We start from the raw sequence: 14674 nt of genomic DNA, 5'->3' as shown, positions 1-14674 counted from the left end.
TGATGTCCTCTCTCCCCTGCTGACAGGGCCTGGGAACGGGAGACCTGGGGCGAGGCTTCGCCTGGATTTGCGTCAGACAATTAGCTCCCAGGAGTGTGGTGAGCAGTGTACTCAAGAGTGAAAATATCATTCAAATATTTGGCTGACTCGGGCACTTTGCCACAGCGGAGACAATGAAGCGGCTGTTCCTCATCCTTGTACTGTGAGAGTGGTGAGTGCATCTAAATGGGGAACTGCTTTTCTTTAGGGAGAAAGGGACTGCCAGGGCAGGTTAACACAAAGTCCATCCAGCCCAGGCTCTGACCTGAGGCTCTGGTACCAGCTGTTTCATAGGACACAGGGTACAAGAAACCCTACAGAGGGCAGCTAAGAGTTCACCTGCCTCTAGTGGGTCCTTTCTCCCTAACCTCTCCCAGTTTTGGATCAGCTCATTCCCGGATCAGGGGAGGATACCACCCTTCCTGCTTCATACAAATCCCCTGATTTCATGCTGGCTGTCATCTGTGCAGGCTCTCTGGACGTTGACTTTCCTGCGTGGACAAATGTTGGAATTGGAACTGGAATCATGCAATAGACACATGGGCCAATAGGGCCAGCTTCCAGCATCCTTCAGTGGTTGGTGACACTTGGCATCTCTCCAGCACACCCTTCCTGCATCCAGCAGGCTGATGATGGGTGAGAAGAGGAGAACCAGGCTAGATAGATAATGTGCAAGAGACAACAAGACTGGTGTGTATAGGGATAGATAGATAGATAGTGAGTGATTGGTCAGGAGGTGACAGACTGGTAATCAGGCTGTTTATCTACCTACACTAGCAGGACATTGTTCACAGATGATGTGAGAGGAGACAAGATGAGAGGAAGGATGGCCCAGCAGTGACGTCACTAGCCATGGATCTGAGACACCTGAGTTTAAATCTCCTGCTCTGATGTGGGCTTCCTGCATGTCTTTGAGCTGTTCTGTGCCTTGGCTCACAGGCCGTAAAACCGAGGTATTGTGAGGAAAAAATACATTTAAAAATCTGAGGCTCTCACATACAACAGTCATGGGGTCTAGATAGATACCGGAGGGGATGAATAATCGCTGTGCTTTGGCTTGCGATGAGGGGCGGGTGGGACACTAGAGTGAAAGGACCTCTGAGTTACGGTGTCATGCTACTCCATTGAACTGTGTGTGTGAGAGAGAGAGAGAGAGAGACAGACAGACACATACTGGGATAACTTCTCCTCTAATTCGTGCTGCTCTAGTTACTGTTGCTTTGCACGGGGGGAAGCAGATGAAGCCAGGAAACCAAACGCCGGTGACAGAATTCATCCTGGAGGGACTCCCAAACACCAGGGAGCTTCCCTCTCTCTTCTTCCTCCTCTTCCTCCTCCTCTACCTGCTCACCCTGCTGGGCAACGCCCTCACCCTGCTGACTGTGCTCTGCGATCCTCGACTCCACGCCCTGCCCATGTACTGCTTCCTCGGCCACCTTTCCTTCCTTGACGCTTGCCTCTCCTCCGTCACTGTGCCCAAGATCCTGGCTGGCTTGGTGGGGCCCAGTGGCAGGGCCATCTCCTTCGGCGGCTGCGTGGTGCAGCTCTACACCTTCCATTTCCTGTGCAGCACCGAGTGCTTCCTCTATACGGTAATGGCCTATGACCGCTTCCTGGCCATCTGCCACCCCCTGCGTTACAGCGTGGTGATGAGCAGAAAGACCTGCCTGTGGCTGGCCGCTGGCACCTGGCTCACTGGCTCAATCCATGCCGCGGTCCAGGCCTTCCTGACCTTTCGCCTGCCCTACTGTGGCCCCAACCAGGTGGAATATTTTGTCTGCGACATCCCTGCCGTGCTGAAGCTGGCCTGCGCCGACACAGCCACCAACCAAGTCGTCATTCTGGCCAACATTGGGGCGGTGGGGGCCGGCTGCTTCCTGCTCATCTGCGTTTCTTATGCCTACATAGCCTCTGCCATCCTGAAGATCCGCATGGCCCAAGGGAGGCAGCGGTCGTTCTCCACCTGCAGCGCCCACCTCACCCTGGTGCTGCTGTACTATGGGCCCCCAGTCTTCATATACCTGCATCCCTCTTCGAGTCAAGCATCTGATGGGGTAGTGGCTGTATTCTATACTGCAGTCACCCCTCTACTGAACCCCTTTATATACACCCTGAGGAACAAGGAGATGAAAAAGGCCTTGAGGAAACTGGTTTGTGGACAAACGCTTTCTCTGCATGCATAAGATAGACCCAAATCCTGAGAGACTTGCAAAGAAACTTAAGGACACAAGATGCCCATCTTCCATGGGTGCAGCGTTCTCTTAGAGCCTTATGGTAGCCCAGCCAACATTTCTCTTCTATCTGGCCACTTTGGTAGGTTGTCTTCTTCGGTGCCATTCATTCCCTGAGGTTAGCAAAAGCTCTCCAGTCAGCACCTAGATTATTGTTCACAGTCTGAGCTCGATGGTGGCAGTTTTTCGAGGTGGAGGAGTCAATGAGGAGGTGTCTCAGGCTCCTGAACTCTCCCAGCAGGGGACTCGGCTGAGTTTCCCTGTAACAACAGTGTAACCGGTGAGGATCTAATCTCCTGGTACAATCACAGCCCCGGGGCTGCCCCACCAGCCGATTTTAGGGGCTATAACTCCTCAGAGAAAGCAGGTCAGTTCAAACCATTCACGGACCCATCCAGCCAATCCACCCTGCTGTGTCGTATGTGCGTGGAGATGGACTAGTCCAGCGGCTAGCACTCTGCTGGGATTGACATAGCCATGGAAATTAACTATCCTAAATCTCTGTTATTGCAGAATTAAGGGTGCCCAGTGCAGGGCGAGTGGCTGCACTGAATTCTGCATTCATCAACTTTTTGGACAGTTAATGTTGTTTTCCTGCCTCCCTTGGGGTTGTTGGGGGGCTAAATCCATGACAGATTTGCGAGTTGCTCAGACACATCATCAAGGGGGTGAGGTTAGTGAGATCAACTCAGCGCAGCTTTGCTGTATGCCGAATAAAGGGACCTGAGTGATGAGATCTGGAGTAGAAGTGAGTCGGGGCAGTTCTAGTTTTTTTGCCACCCCAAGCACGGCAGGCAGGCTGCCTTCGGCGGCATGCCTGCGGGAGGTCTGCTGATCCCACGGCTTCGGCATACCCGCCGCCGAATTGCCGCCAAATCCGCGGGACCGGTAGACCTCCCGCAGGCATGCCGCCGAAGGCTGCCTGACTGCCACCCTCGCAGGGACCGACAGGGCGCCCCCCGCGGCTTGCTGCCCCAGGCACGCGCTTGGAGTGCTGGTGCCTGGAGCCGCCGCTGAAGTGAGTTTCCCCAGGTAATTGGATAAAGTGCTCTCCCAGACTGGTGCATGGAGCCGGCCCTGCTCCCAGAGCTGGATCAGCCAAGTGGAATAGGCCTTGGAGGGAATCCCAACAAACAGAGACCCTGGTTTTATTGCTCATTACAACAATTTTGTAACAGTGTGGTACCTACTAAACTTCCTTTGTCCCATGCCTGCAGGGATGTTAAGTGACGGCTTCATTGCAAGTGGTCTCCTACAAGATGTGCGAACCCCTTATGATAAAGTATCTCATACAACATCCGACCTGAAGAGAAGTGACAGTCTGACCATTTGAACTATTGCTGCAGCTGTTTTATCTGCCTTAGGGTTTGATTCTTTTACTCATTTCGGTTGTATCTGGAAAATAGCAATAATAAAACTCCAGCTCATTGAAATCAACGGGAGGATCTGGGCCAAAGTTCTTTGTATTTAGCTGTGACACTCGGGTTCCCTCTACCAACAGAAGTTGCCCCAATGAAAGGTGTTCTCTGACCCACCTTTTCTCTCTCAGGGTACATCTACACTACAGCGGGGAGTCGATTTAAGATACGCAAATTCAGCTACGTGAATAGCGTAGCTGAATTCGACATATTGCAGCCGACTTACCCCGTTGTGAGGACGGCGGCAAAATCGACTTCTGCCGCTTTTTGTCGGCGGCGCTTACTACCACCTCTGCTGGTGGAGTTAGAGCGCCGATTCGGGGATCGATTGTCGCGTCCCGTCGGGACGCGATAAATCGATCCCGGAGAGGTCGATTTCTACCCGCCGATTCAGGCGGGTAGTATAGACCAGACCTCAGATCCTGGGACCACCACAGCTACATATCTAATCTACCGATCAAACTACTTATTTCATCTCACTCAGATAAGAGTATTGAAAACTAGTTATAATAATGACTGCAGCACCTTTTGTCCCTGTGGACTCCTGTCTTATATTTATTGGATGCTGAGTGTTAATAAAAACGGATCCGTTTTTTCAATAGAAAGCCTGTCCAATACTAGAAACAGTATTTGCAGTTGCTGCCTGATCCTTTGTAATGATTAATCATAGCTGGATTGATTGCCAATCCTGAGGATTTTTCACCCAAAGACTTCAAACTGCTTGGAAAATGTGAGCTAAATAACCCACCTGTGAGGTGCCTCATTGACTGCTGAAGGGTAGCCACCTCTGGGGTGGTATGCTGTGGCTGTTTTATAGTGCACTATAACCGTGCGTTATAGTAGAGGAAGAAGAGCCCTGTACCAAGTTCAAACCAAGAAAATGAACTGAAGAAGGCAGAATGAGACGAACTGAGTGTGAGTTTGGGCTGGACACCAGCTCTAAGGAAAAGCGACAAGGCCACTAGTAGCAGAGGGTGGGTTTCAAGTTTAACCCAAAAGAGGGAAATTCCCAATGCATCATGCCCCCTAGCACCACACTGCAGCGACTGCGAGGGGACAGCACCTCCCACCTCGCTCCCTGCAGCACACCGTCACACTGGGACTCAGAGCCGTTCCTCAGCAGGGTCAGCGCCAGGCGCGAGAAGGGAGTTCAGAGTCACTGCCCCATTTGACACTTGGCATCACCGAGGCAATACAACATGGCTGGGAGCTGGTGCCCGATGTCTCAATGTTTCCACTAGGTATGTGCCCCAGGAGTGGGGTGGGCCACTGCCAGATACTTTTACTGAGCCAATCGAATAGCCCCGTTGCACTAATGACCCTCAGCCATTAGTGGACTGGAGACAGTGCCCCATATACCATTCCCATATTCAATGGCTTGGGGCCAGATTGGAGCTGGGGTGGCACCCCTTAATGGGGAAAGGCCCCATATCCTATTCCTAACCCCCTGAGCCAGCTAGTCCCCTTGGCATTGGGCCAGATCAGAGCCAACTGCCCCTAGAGTGGAGAAGCCCCATATCCCATTCCCCCCCCCCCACCACCCGAGTTATCCCGTTCCCCTGCTCTAGGACTGGATTGGAGCTGATGCCTCCAAGAAGGGGAAGGCCCCATATCCCATTTCCTGACCACCCACGAGCCATCTGGCTGTCACAGGGTGTTTAACTGTGATGTGCCACTCTGTGCTTGTCTTTAGCGTCCATTTGTGAGGGACTGTTGCTGAGAAATTCTCCATGGACCCCGGGTCCATTTCGTTAGCCGGAGTAAATCAACAGAGACCCACTGAACTCGACTGGCCTCAGGCTGATTTACCCCAGGCAGGGATCTGGCATTAGATGTGTGCTTCTGCTTCTTACATCATAATTGTTCTCCAGGGACTTTTGGCCTTGGCTGAGCTCCCCTCTGCACACAGCTGGGTTTCCTTTACCTACAATTCCCTGCTCTTTCCAAACATACACTCGCTGTTTGCCAACCTCTCCTGCTGCGGCTAACAAGCCCCATGGGGGCATTCATTCAAAGATCTCCCTAATTAGCCCTGCAGATTACACACTTTGCAAGCAGGGAGCAAAGGCAATGATTAAAAAGTCATGGCAGGGAGGAACTGCAAGTTTTTTAACAAGCCACAAGGGGCACCAGAAATTACATGGTAACATTTTGGCCAAGCAACAGGAAAACACACTGCACAGCTCCTTAAAACTCTAGTTACAGCTGTGCAGCTGCGTGGATCTGTCTGCTTCCCAGCCAGCGGCCGGCCAGAGGCTTAGCAGCTGTATTTTGGCTACTCTGATTTACACCAGCTGGGGATCTGGCACCACTGAGTTTATTGTAACAACACCAATTCACCCAGCTACAGGTCTGGCCCTTTGACTCCGATGGTGCTATGGCCGATTTCCAGCCACTGGTCATCTGGCCCCTGTCTATTCTGGGCCCTTAATTCTAAATTACCTGTGCTGTTCATTCCTTCTGGGGCACCTGGCATTGCCACTGTGAGACGATAGGATACTGGGCTAGGTGGACCTTTGGTCTGACCCAGTATGGCCGTTCTTATGTACTTTTTATAAAGACAAAACTGTTCTGTGTAGAAGGAGAAAGTGTCTCACACAAAATAAGAACCTGATGAGTGGTGACAGACTGTCCATTTTTACTATTGCTGCAGTGCCTTAGAGCAGTGGTTCTCAGCCAGAGGTACACGGGGGTATGCAGAGGTCTTCCGGGGGGTACATCAACTCATCTAGATACTTGGCTAGTTTTACAACTGGCGACATAAAAAGCACTAGGGAAGTCAGTGCAAACTAAAATTTCATACAATGACTTGTTGATACTGCTCAGTACACTATTTATATTCCATTTGATTTGTTTTATGGATAAAAATGAGAAAGTCGGCCATTTTCCAGCAACACTTGTGTGTTTTTATGTCTGATTTTGTAAGCAAGTAGTTTTTAAATGACGTGAAACTTGGGGGTACACAAGACAAATCAGACTCCTGACAGGGTTACAGTAATTTGGAAAGGTGGAGAGCCACTGCCTTAGGGCTTTATGCGGTTACTTATCACCATAGTCTCAGCGCCTCCCATATAAAAAAATGGGAGGGATGATACTAAATGAGAACAAGGACACTGCTGATAGGAGCCAGGTTTTGCCTTAGGAAAGCAGGCCACTAATAACAATGAGACTCACGTCTTAGATCTCACAGGCTCTGGCCTTGTGTTTTAACCACAAGGTTGCTATTAGCATCCCATCCACTCTGGACAAAGTTGAACAAGAGGATGCAATTCCTTTCCCCTAGGTTAGTTTTATATGATGAATTATAGGGACTGACTATCAGAGGGGAGCCGTGTTAGTCTGTATCCACAAAACCAATGAGGAGTCCATGCATCTGAAGAAATGGGTTTTTTATCCATGAAAGCTTATGCCCAAATAAATGTTAGTCTTTAAGGTGCCACCGGACTCCTCATTGTTTTTATAGGGACTGACACCCGCTGAAACAGGGAGTTTAAGGCCAGAAGGGACCCTTCGATCATCTGGCCTCGTTGCCCATATCACACAGGCTGGAGAATTTCTCTCAGTTGCCCCTGTATTCATCTCAATAAATCGTGTATGGCTAAAATATCTTCCTGAAGAGCCTCCAGTCTGGATCTGAAGACTTCAAGAGATGGGAAATCCACCACTTCCTTTGACAGTTGAGTCCAATAGTTAATTGCCCTCACTGTTAAAACAAAACCAAACTGTAGGTCTTATTTCTGGGCTTGGAAGGATCAGACTTTTATTGGTAAATGTTGGTAAACGTCAATTTCCCAGTGCACACGCACAAACCAACAAAAAAAATATTTCTATCCATAAAAACTGAAATATGCCAATAGGTAAAAGTAAGGAAAATTCTGCTTGAGAACTTACTATAGTTTAATTTAAGGATATTGACCTTTTATATTTTCACATGAGATGTTGACCCTCCCACTACTAATTTTGTACAAATAGATAAAATGATTTTTAAAATGCTTTAAAATAATCATGGACAGCCTGATGATTTTCATACCTGGCCCTGCTTACAACATATTTGCTGCAAAAACCTTCACCCCAAGCAGGGCTGGTGCGCCAGCCCCCCCCCCAGCTAACCACGCCCCCTCCCCCCCCGTGGCAGCTAACCACGCCCACCCGCCCCTCCCACCAGAGGAGCCCCCCCCACGGCAGCTAACCCTGCCTGGGGAGCCCGCCCCAGCTCACCTCCGCTCTGCCTCCTCCGCCGCTCTAATTCTCCTCCCCTCCCAGGCTTGCGGCGCCGATTGGAGGAGAATCAGAGCGGGGGCTGTGTGCTCAGCAGAGGAGGCAGAGTGGAGGTGATCTGGGACGGGGAGTGGTTACCCTGTGCGTCCCCCAATTACTGCTGGCGGCCCTCCCCAGCTCACCTCCACTCCACCTCCTCGCCTGAGTGGGCTTTTAGGAGCCCTCAACCACTAGGCGCCCTCGTGGGCTGCCTAGTTCACCTAGTGGTTGCACCAGCCCTGACCCCGAGCAGTTTTTCCCAATTTCAATGGGTACAGCTTCCCTTCTGGTTCCCCTGGTCAAGTGCCAACTCATTTTAAGCATCTCTTAACCCTTTACAGGTAAGGCAACCAGGTACAGCTGCTAAGGAGGATTCTATCGCTAACTGAATGGTTGGAGAGTTACACAAGGGTGCTACCCTCCCTCCCCCTTCATTTACCACATGAGTGAAGAGGGAAGGAAAGAAGAACGGAAAGCACAGAGGGAAGGTGGGTGGGTGGATGGATGGATGGACAGACAGAACAGTACAGAGGGAAGAGTGGATGGACAGACGGACATACAGAAAAAATACAGAGGGAAGGGTCGATGGACAGACAGACAGAACAGCACAGAGGGAAGGCTGGACAGACAGACAGAACAGCACAGAGGGAAGGGTGGATGGACGGACGGGCGGACAGCACAGACGGAAGGGTGGACAGACAGACAGAACAGCACAGAGGGAAGGGTGGATGGATGGACGGACAACACAGAGGGAACGGTGGATGGACAGATGGACAGAAAGAACAGCACAGAGGGAAGGGTGGATGGACAGACAGAACAGCACAGAGGGAAGGGTGGATGGACGGACAGACAGAACAGCACAGAGGGAAGGGTGGATGGACGGACAGACAGAACAGAGGGAAGGCTGGATGGATGGACAGAATAGCACATAGGGAAGGGTAGATGGACGGACAGATTAGCACAGAGAGAAGGGTGGATGGACAGACAGACAGAACAGCACAGAGGGAAGGGTGGATGGACAGACAGACAGAACAGCACAGAGGGAAGGCTGGATGGACGGACAGACAGAACAGAGGGAAGGATGGATGGATGGACAGACAGAACAGCACAGAGGGAAGGGTGGATGGACAGACAGACAGAACAGCACAGAGGGAAGGGTGGATGGACGGACAGACAGAACAGAGGGAAGGATGGATGGACGGACAGAATAGCACAGAGAGAAGGGTGGATGGACGGACAGACAGCACAGAGGGAAGGGTGGATGGACGGACAGACAGAACAGAGGGAAGGATGGATGGACGGACAGAATAGCACAGAGAGAAGGGTGGATGGACGGACAGACAGCACAGAGGGAAGGGTGGATGGACGGACAGACAGAACAGCACAGAGGGAAGGGAGGATTCTCATTTGCTTGTTTTCTCCTTTGTCAGTACATAGAATCATAGAATATCAGGGTTGGAAGGGACCTCAGGAGGTCGTCTAATCCAACCCCTGTACAGAGTTGCATGTATTTTCCTGTCATTGTTGAGCAAGAAAATGTGGACTAAACCCAACCTCCTCCTCACAGGTGCCTTGGCCCAATATACAGTGACCCAGGACCAGTCTCAGGCCGCTGCCCTTGAAGGAGAACCCGTCCAGCTCAACTGCTCCTGCACAAGCACTGATTCCGGCGTGCATTGGTATCGCCAGCTGCCGGGGGGCTAGCCACCGTTCGTGGCGCTCCCGTCCTTGAGTGGCAGAGACACCCGAGAGAAATTCACCATGAGCCTGGAAACCAAAACCAAAAGCAGCTTCTGGTACCTGAACAGTTTCCACCTGGTAGACACGGCTGTGTATCTGTGCGGTGAGCACAGGCAGTCCCTCGCACAACCCTGGGTGGAGGAGGGGCAGGAAGAGAGGAGACAAAAACAAATTAGAATAGAAGAGAGGATATGAGCAGAGAAGAAAGGAAAGTAGGACAGACGAGGCGAGGGGTAATAAGAACAGAATGGAATAGAAGAGAATATATTGGAATGGACTAGAACAGAAGCTATGGGAATAGAATAAAGGGAAGGGAAGGGAAGGGAAGGGAAGGGAAGGGAAGGGAAGGGAAGAGGGGTCAGCAATTTAAGGAAGAACCTTGAAGAAACACCTGGAAAATTATAGAATTTTTCCCCTTTTCACCTTCCCCAATTGTCTGGATCTAGTGGTTTTATATCAAAAATAGCTTCCTTGCCCCCACAATACTAGCCGATGGGGAAGCATTCCCCGAGGAGACAATACAGGCATAAGAAACAGAAATGGAGATAAACGAGAAAGAAAGCTCACTAGTGGCAGAAAATAGCCCTCTTTCCTGGAGGAGCATTAGACACTGAGGATTAAACCGAGCCTGATCTCTGATTGCCACAGATCTTCTCAATTGTCCCTGGTTGGCTGGCTCGCAGGGTAAGTCTAGGGGGAGTTTAGACTGTGAGCTTCTCAGGGCAGGGGCTGTTCCCCACTGTGTCTGTGCAGTGCCGGGTGTATCAGGGCCCCGATCTCAGTTCCTAGGGGTCCCTGCAGCATCTGGCCCAATGCCTCCCCCCACCTCCCCCAACTTAGTTCAGTTCTGCTGTATGGTTGTGGAGGTTTTGTCTGTTGAGCTCTGTGGGACAGGCACTGTCTTTTACTGTGTGTCTTTGCAGCGCCTGGCATAAGAGGCTCTGATCTCGGCTGGGTCTCCAGGTGCTATAATAACAATTCATAGGGTTCAATGCCGGCAAGGATCATCTAATCTGACCTCCTGTAGAGCAAACAGGCCATAGAGTTGCACTGAGTTACTCCAGTATTGGGATAATAATAATGTAGGAATGAGGGAGGTCTCATGCTGTAGCCACTGGTCTGGGACTCAGGAGACGTGACCTCATGTCGCAGCTCCACCACAGACTATGTGACCTTGGACAAGCGATTTACGCTTGGACTTTCGAAGGAGGCTAACAGAGTCAGGCGCCCAAATCCCTTTCATACTGCACTATGAATTGAGTGCCTGGCTCCTTTGAAGCCCTCCCCTGCCCCTCCCTGATTGCTCTGTGCCTCCATTCCCCAGAGCAGGAAGCTGAATGCACCCAGCAGTTCTAGTCCCTGATGACCCAAGAGGTCTCTCCGTTCTCCAGGAGTTGCTGGGCTGAATATCACAAGAACCAAGCAGACTCTCAGCTGCTGCTTATCAGGGTAGGTGCATTGACTTTGATGGAGCCACACAGATTTACACTGAGGCCCAGACTATTAAGAATAAATTCTGATGTATTTTGGCTGAAGAAGAAACAGTGAGATGGAAGGAACCACTGGGGAAGATGAAGGCTGATGGGAACTGAACCAGCTAATCTGTTGCTTCTCCATTTGCCTTTGTCTACAGGGGTGAGTTGCCAAATTAAAGTGGATCAGAATCCTCCATCTCTGGCCAGATCCAGAAGGGAGACCTCCATTCTGACCTGCAGCTACTCAGGCACAGGGTCCAATGTATAGCGGTACAGGCCGTTTCCTGGGGAAAGTCCTGCCTTCCTGCTGAGTCTGTATCAGAATGGGAATGTTACCCAGATGCCAAATTTCATAGCCGATCTCTTGAAAAGGGAGAGATGGAGCCATCTACATATCAACGATTCTCAGATCGCTGACTCGGCCAACTATTTCTGCACCATGGAGACACAGTGAAACAAAGTGGCCACCTTCCTGTACAAACATTTTACTGCTGTGGGGCAGCGTTGTGCCTTGAAAGATGTGTATTCGAGAGTAACACATTGCACAGGTCTCTGAAGTTGATCTGTATTTTGTCTGGGAGGGATCGGCCTTGCTGCCGATAGGGAGAACGATGTGTCTTGCCTCTCCAGCTGGAGAAATGCAAGATGACAGAGAAGTCTGGATGTGAGAAATACATGAGGCTCCAGGAAGCCTTCTATTTCAGTGTGCACAGAAATGAGGGGCAGGCCAACTAAGAGGTGTCCTGGGGCCTTACTAGTGATCCTGGTAATTCGTCTTTACTGTAAGTCCTCAGGCCGTTTATACCATTTGTTAATAATTGGAGCCAAGATTCTCAGAAGTGATGCATGATTCTGGGTGCATCAGTTCTGTAGATTTTAGGGCCAGAAGGGAGCACTGTGATCACTTAGCCTGACGTCCTGCACCCCAGAAAATGTCAGCAGTGATTCCTGCTGTCTTGATTTCAGTCTTGATTTAAATACTCCGAGCTGGAGAATTCACCACTTCCTTAGGTAAGTTGCTCCAATGGCTAATCACCATTACAGAAATTGCATCTTATTTCATACAGAATGGGAAATGACTGCCTAGGAAGGAGTACTGCGGAAAGGGATCTGGGGGTCATAGTGGACCACAAGCTAAATATGAGTCAACAATGTAATGCTGTTGTAAAAAAAGCAAACATCCTTCTGGGATGTATTAGCAGGAGTGTTGGAAGCAAGACACGAGAAGTAATTCTTCCACTCTACTCTGTGCTGATTAGGCCTCAACTGGAGTATTGTGTCCAGTTCTGGGCGGCATATTTCAGGAAAGATGTGGACAAATGGGAGAGAGTCCAGAGAAGAGCAACAAGGACGATTAGGGGTCTGGAAAACATGACCTATAAGGGAAGATTGAAAGCACTGGGTTTGTTTAGTCTGATAAAGAGAAGACTAAGAGGGGATATAATACAGTTTTCAAATACCTAAAAGGTTGTTGTAAGGAGGAGGGAGAAAAATTGTTCTCCTTAACCTCTGAGGATAGGACAAGAAGCAATGGACTTAAATTACATCAAGGGAGGTTTAGGTTGGACACTAGGAAAAACTTCCTAACTGTCAGGGTGGTAAAGCACTGGAATAAATTGCCTAAGGAGGTTGTGGAATCTCTGTCATTGGAGATTTTTAAGAGCAGGTTAGACAAACACCTGTCAGGGATGTTATAGATGGGGTGCAGGGGACTGGACTAGATGACCTCTTGAGGTCCCTTACAGTTCTATGAGTCTTGCCTTAATTTCTCTAGCTTCAGCTCCCAGCCATTGGCTCCTGTCATGCCTTTGTCTGCTAGATGAAAGCAGGACCATTCTCCCGATTATACAGGGGACTTCACCTGGCTACTCCCTTGGCTGCTGATGTCTTCTGCCGCTTCCCTCTCTGGGTTTTCTGGGGCATCCAGCCAAAATTATTCAACTGGCCACACCCCTTTCTGGGCTAACAACAAGGGGCAACTTCAAGTCCACTTCAAGTGTCCAAACAAACAGTTTTTCTACCCCGCCTGGCTCCACTGAAGTCCTCTTGGCCCCTACTTCTGGCTTCTCTCCTCTTTCTTCTCACCCAGCATAGTTCCCTGCTGCTTCCCTTCACCAGGGACACCAGCAGTTAATCTCTGAAGATCTCCCTGCTTCTTCCAGATATCCCCACACACAGAAGCAGCATGGGTCTCTGCCTCCTCTTACAGGCTCTATCCCAGGGATACCTCCACATGAACCTGCCCTCCTGTGTGTGGATGATTCAACCTGACAGCCACATGTTGGTCCCCCTCACAGCTCTTTCCAGGCCCTTCTCTCCTTTAATGACCACCCTGTTCCTATTCCCTGATTGGGTGAAAGTTTTAAAGCCAGCCAATGACACGGTGCAGCTAGGAATTTTGATGGTAGAAAACCTTGAAGAATGTAATACGTATAAAAATGTTCAGCATTTGTAGAGGGCTTACAGAATTCAACAGAGAAAATTCTACCTTTGCTCCAGAATCCCCTAGGCTGATGTAAAACCCTGTACAAACATGGGAATTCTAATGACTCAGGAGGAAAGGTTTTCACCGAATATTGCTCTGGGGGTAACAGGGCATGTCCTCAGACAGACACAACACAAACAGAGAGACCCGGGGAGAGCAGTGAGTGAGATGCAAAGTGAAAAACCAGGCACTTGTGGTGTCCCCAAGACATTCCAGGCACTTTTGGGAAATGTTGTGTCTTGCCATATAACTTTTCCAGAAGATGTCTGGGTAGTAAAAGTCCCCTTCCCTCCCCCCCATCTGCCCTTTTAACTTGTTAATTTCACAGGCCAGATTGTGTCCTCTGGAATCAACACAGAATTCTATGAAATCCCATCCCTGTGAGTGTTTCCTTCCCTCCTGGATCTCTGTCCCTCCTGGGGCTGTCTGTCAGACCAGGGCAGTAGGAAAAACAAATCACTAGGATTCAGCCACTCTAGATGCATCTGCCTCTGCATGGCCCCTGCTGTGCACTCCATTGCTCCAGCTTTACATGGCCCCAGCTGTGCAGCACTCCAGGCTGTGGGCCATTCCTCACCAAGTGGCTCTATCCCCGGCATCTTGAATGTGAGAAAAAAGGAACCACAGTGTTTGCATGATGACCCTGAGGTTTCTGAGGGTCTCAGCCAGAAGCCACATCTTTCCCACACATGCCTGTGCATGTGTCATCTGAACTTTCTGAGGGGTGCAACCTGTCCATTTCCTGCTCCCCCTGCCTGTGCCTATAGAGGGTAAAGCATCACCCTGGTTGCACCTGATTCAGCCCCACTGTGCAGGAGCTAATCTGTGTCAAGCAGACCCAAATGCCAGGCCTCACATGATTATGAGCGAGACACATCTGGACCAAGCCAAGCCACGGCCCCTAGCTCCCAAGGCAGGCTCCAGGGCCAGGCCTGCCGCTGGGCACCTTTCCCGGGGGCATGGGATGCTGCACTCCAGCTGCCCTGGACCAGTGCTGCAACCTCAGCAAACACCTCCCATCACTCTTCA

At 50.3% G+C, this 14674-nt stretch overlaps 1 protein-coding gene across 1 annotated transcript; it reads left to right on the top strand.

The window, feature by feature from the left end:
- Window positions 1-1277: 1277 nt before the first annotated feature.
- LOC101935885 (olfactory receptor 10S1-like) lies at window positions 1278-6294 on the top strand. Its single transcript, XM_008175972.3, has 2 exons — window positions 1278-2189; window positions 6268-6294. The coding sequence occupies exons 1-2, from the start codon at window positions 1278-1280 to the stop codon at window positions 6292-6294; spliced, it is 939 nt and encodes a 312-aa protein (XP_008174194.3).
- The last annotated feature ends 8380 nt before the right edge of the window (window positions 6295-14674 follow it).

Source organism: Chrysemys picta, chromosome 13 (assembly GCF_011386835.1).
Source record: "Chrysemys picta bellii isolate R12L10 chromosome 13, ASM1138683v2, whole genome shotgun sequence".
In the NCBI taxonomy this organism is placed as follows: domain Eukaryota; kingdom Metazoa; phylum Chordata; order Testudines; family Emydidae; genus Chrysemys; species Chrysemys picta.
The sequence above is the reverse complement of the archived record's forward strand: the minus strand, read 5'-3'. Positions and strand labels throughout refer to the sequence as shown.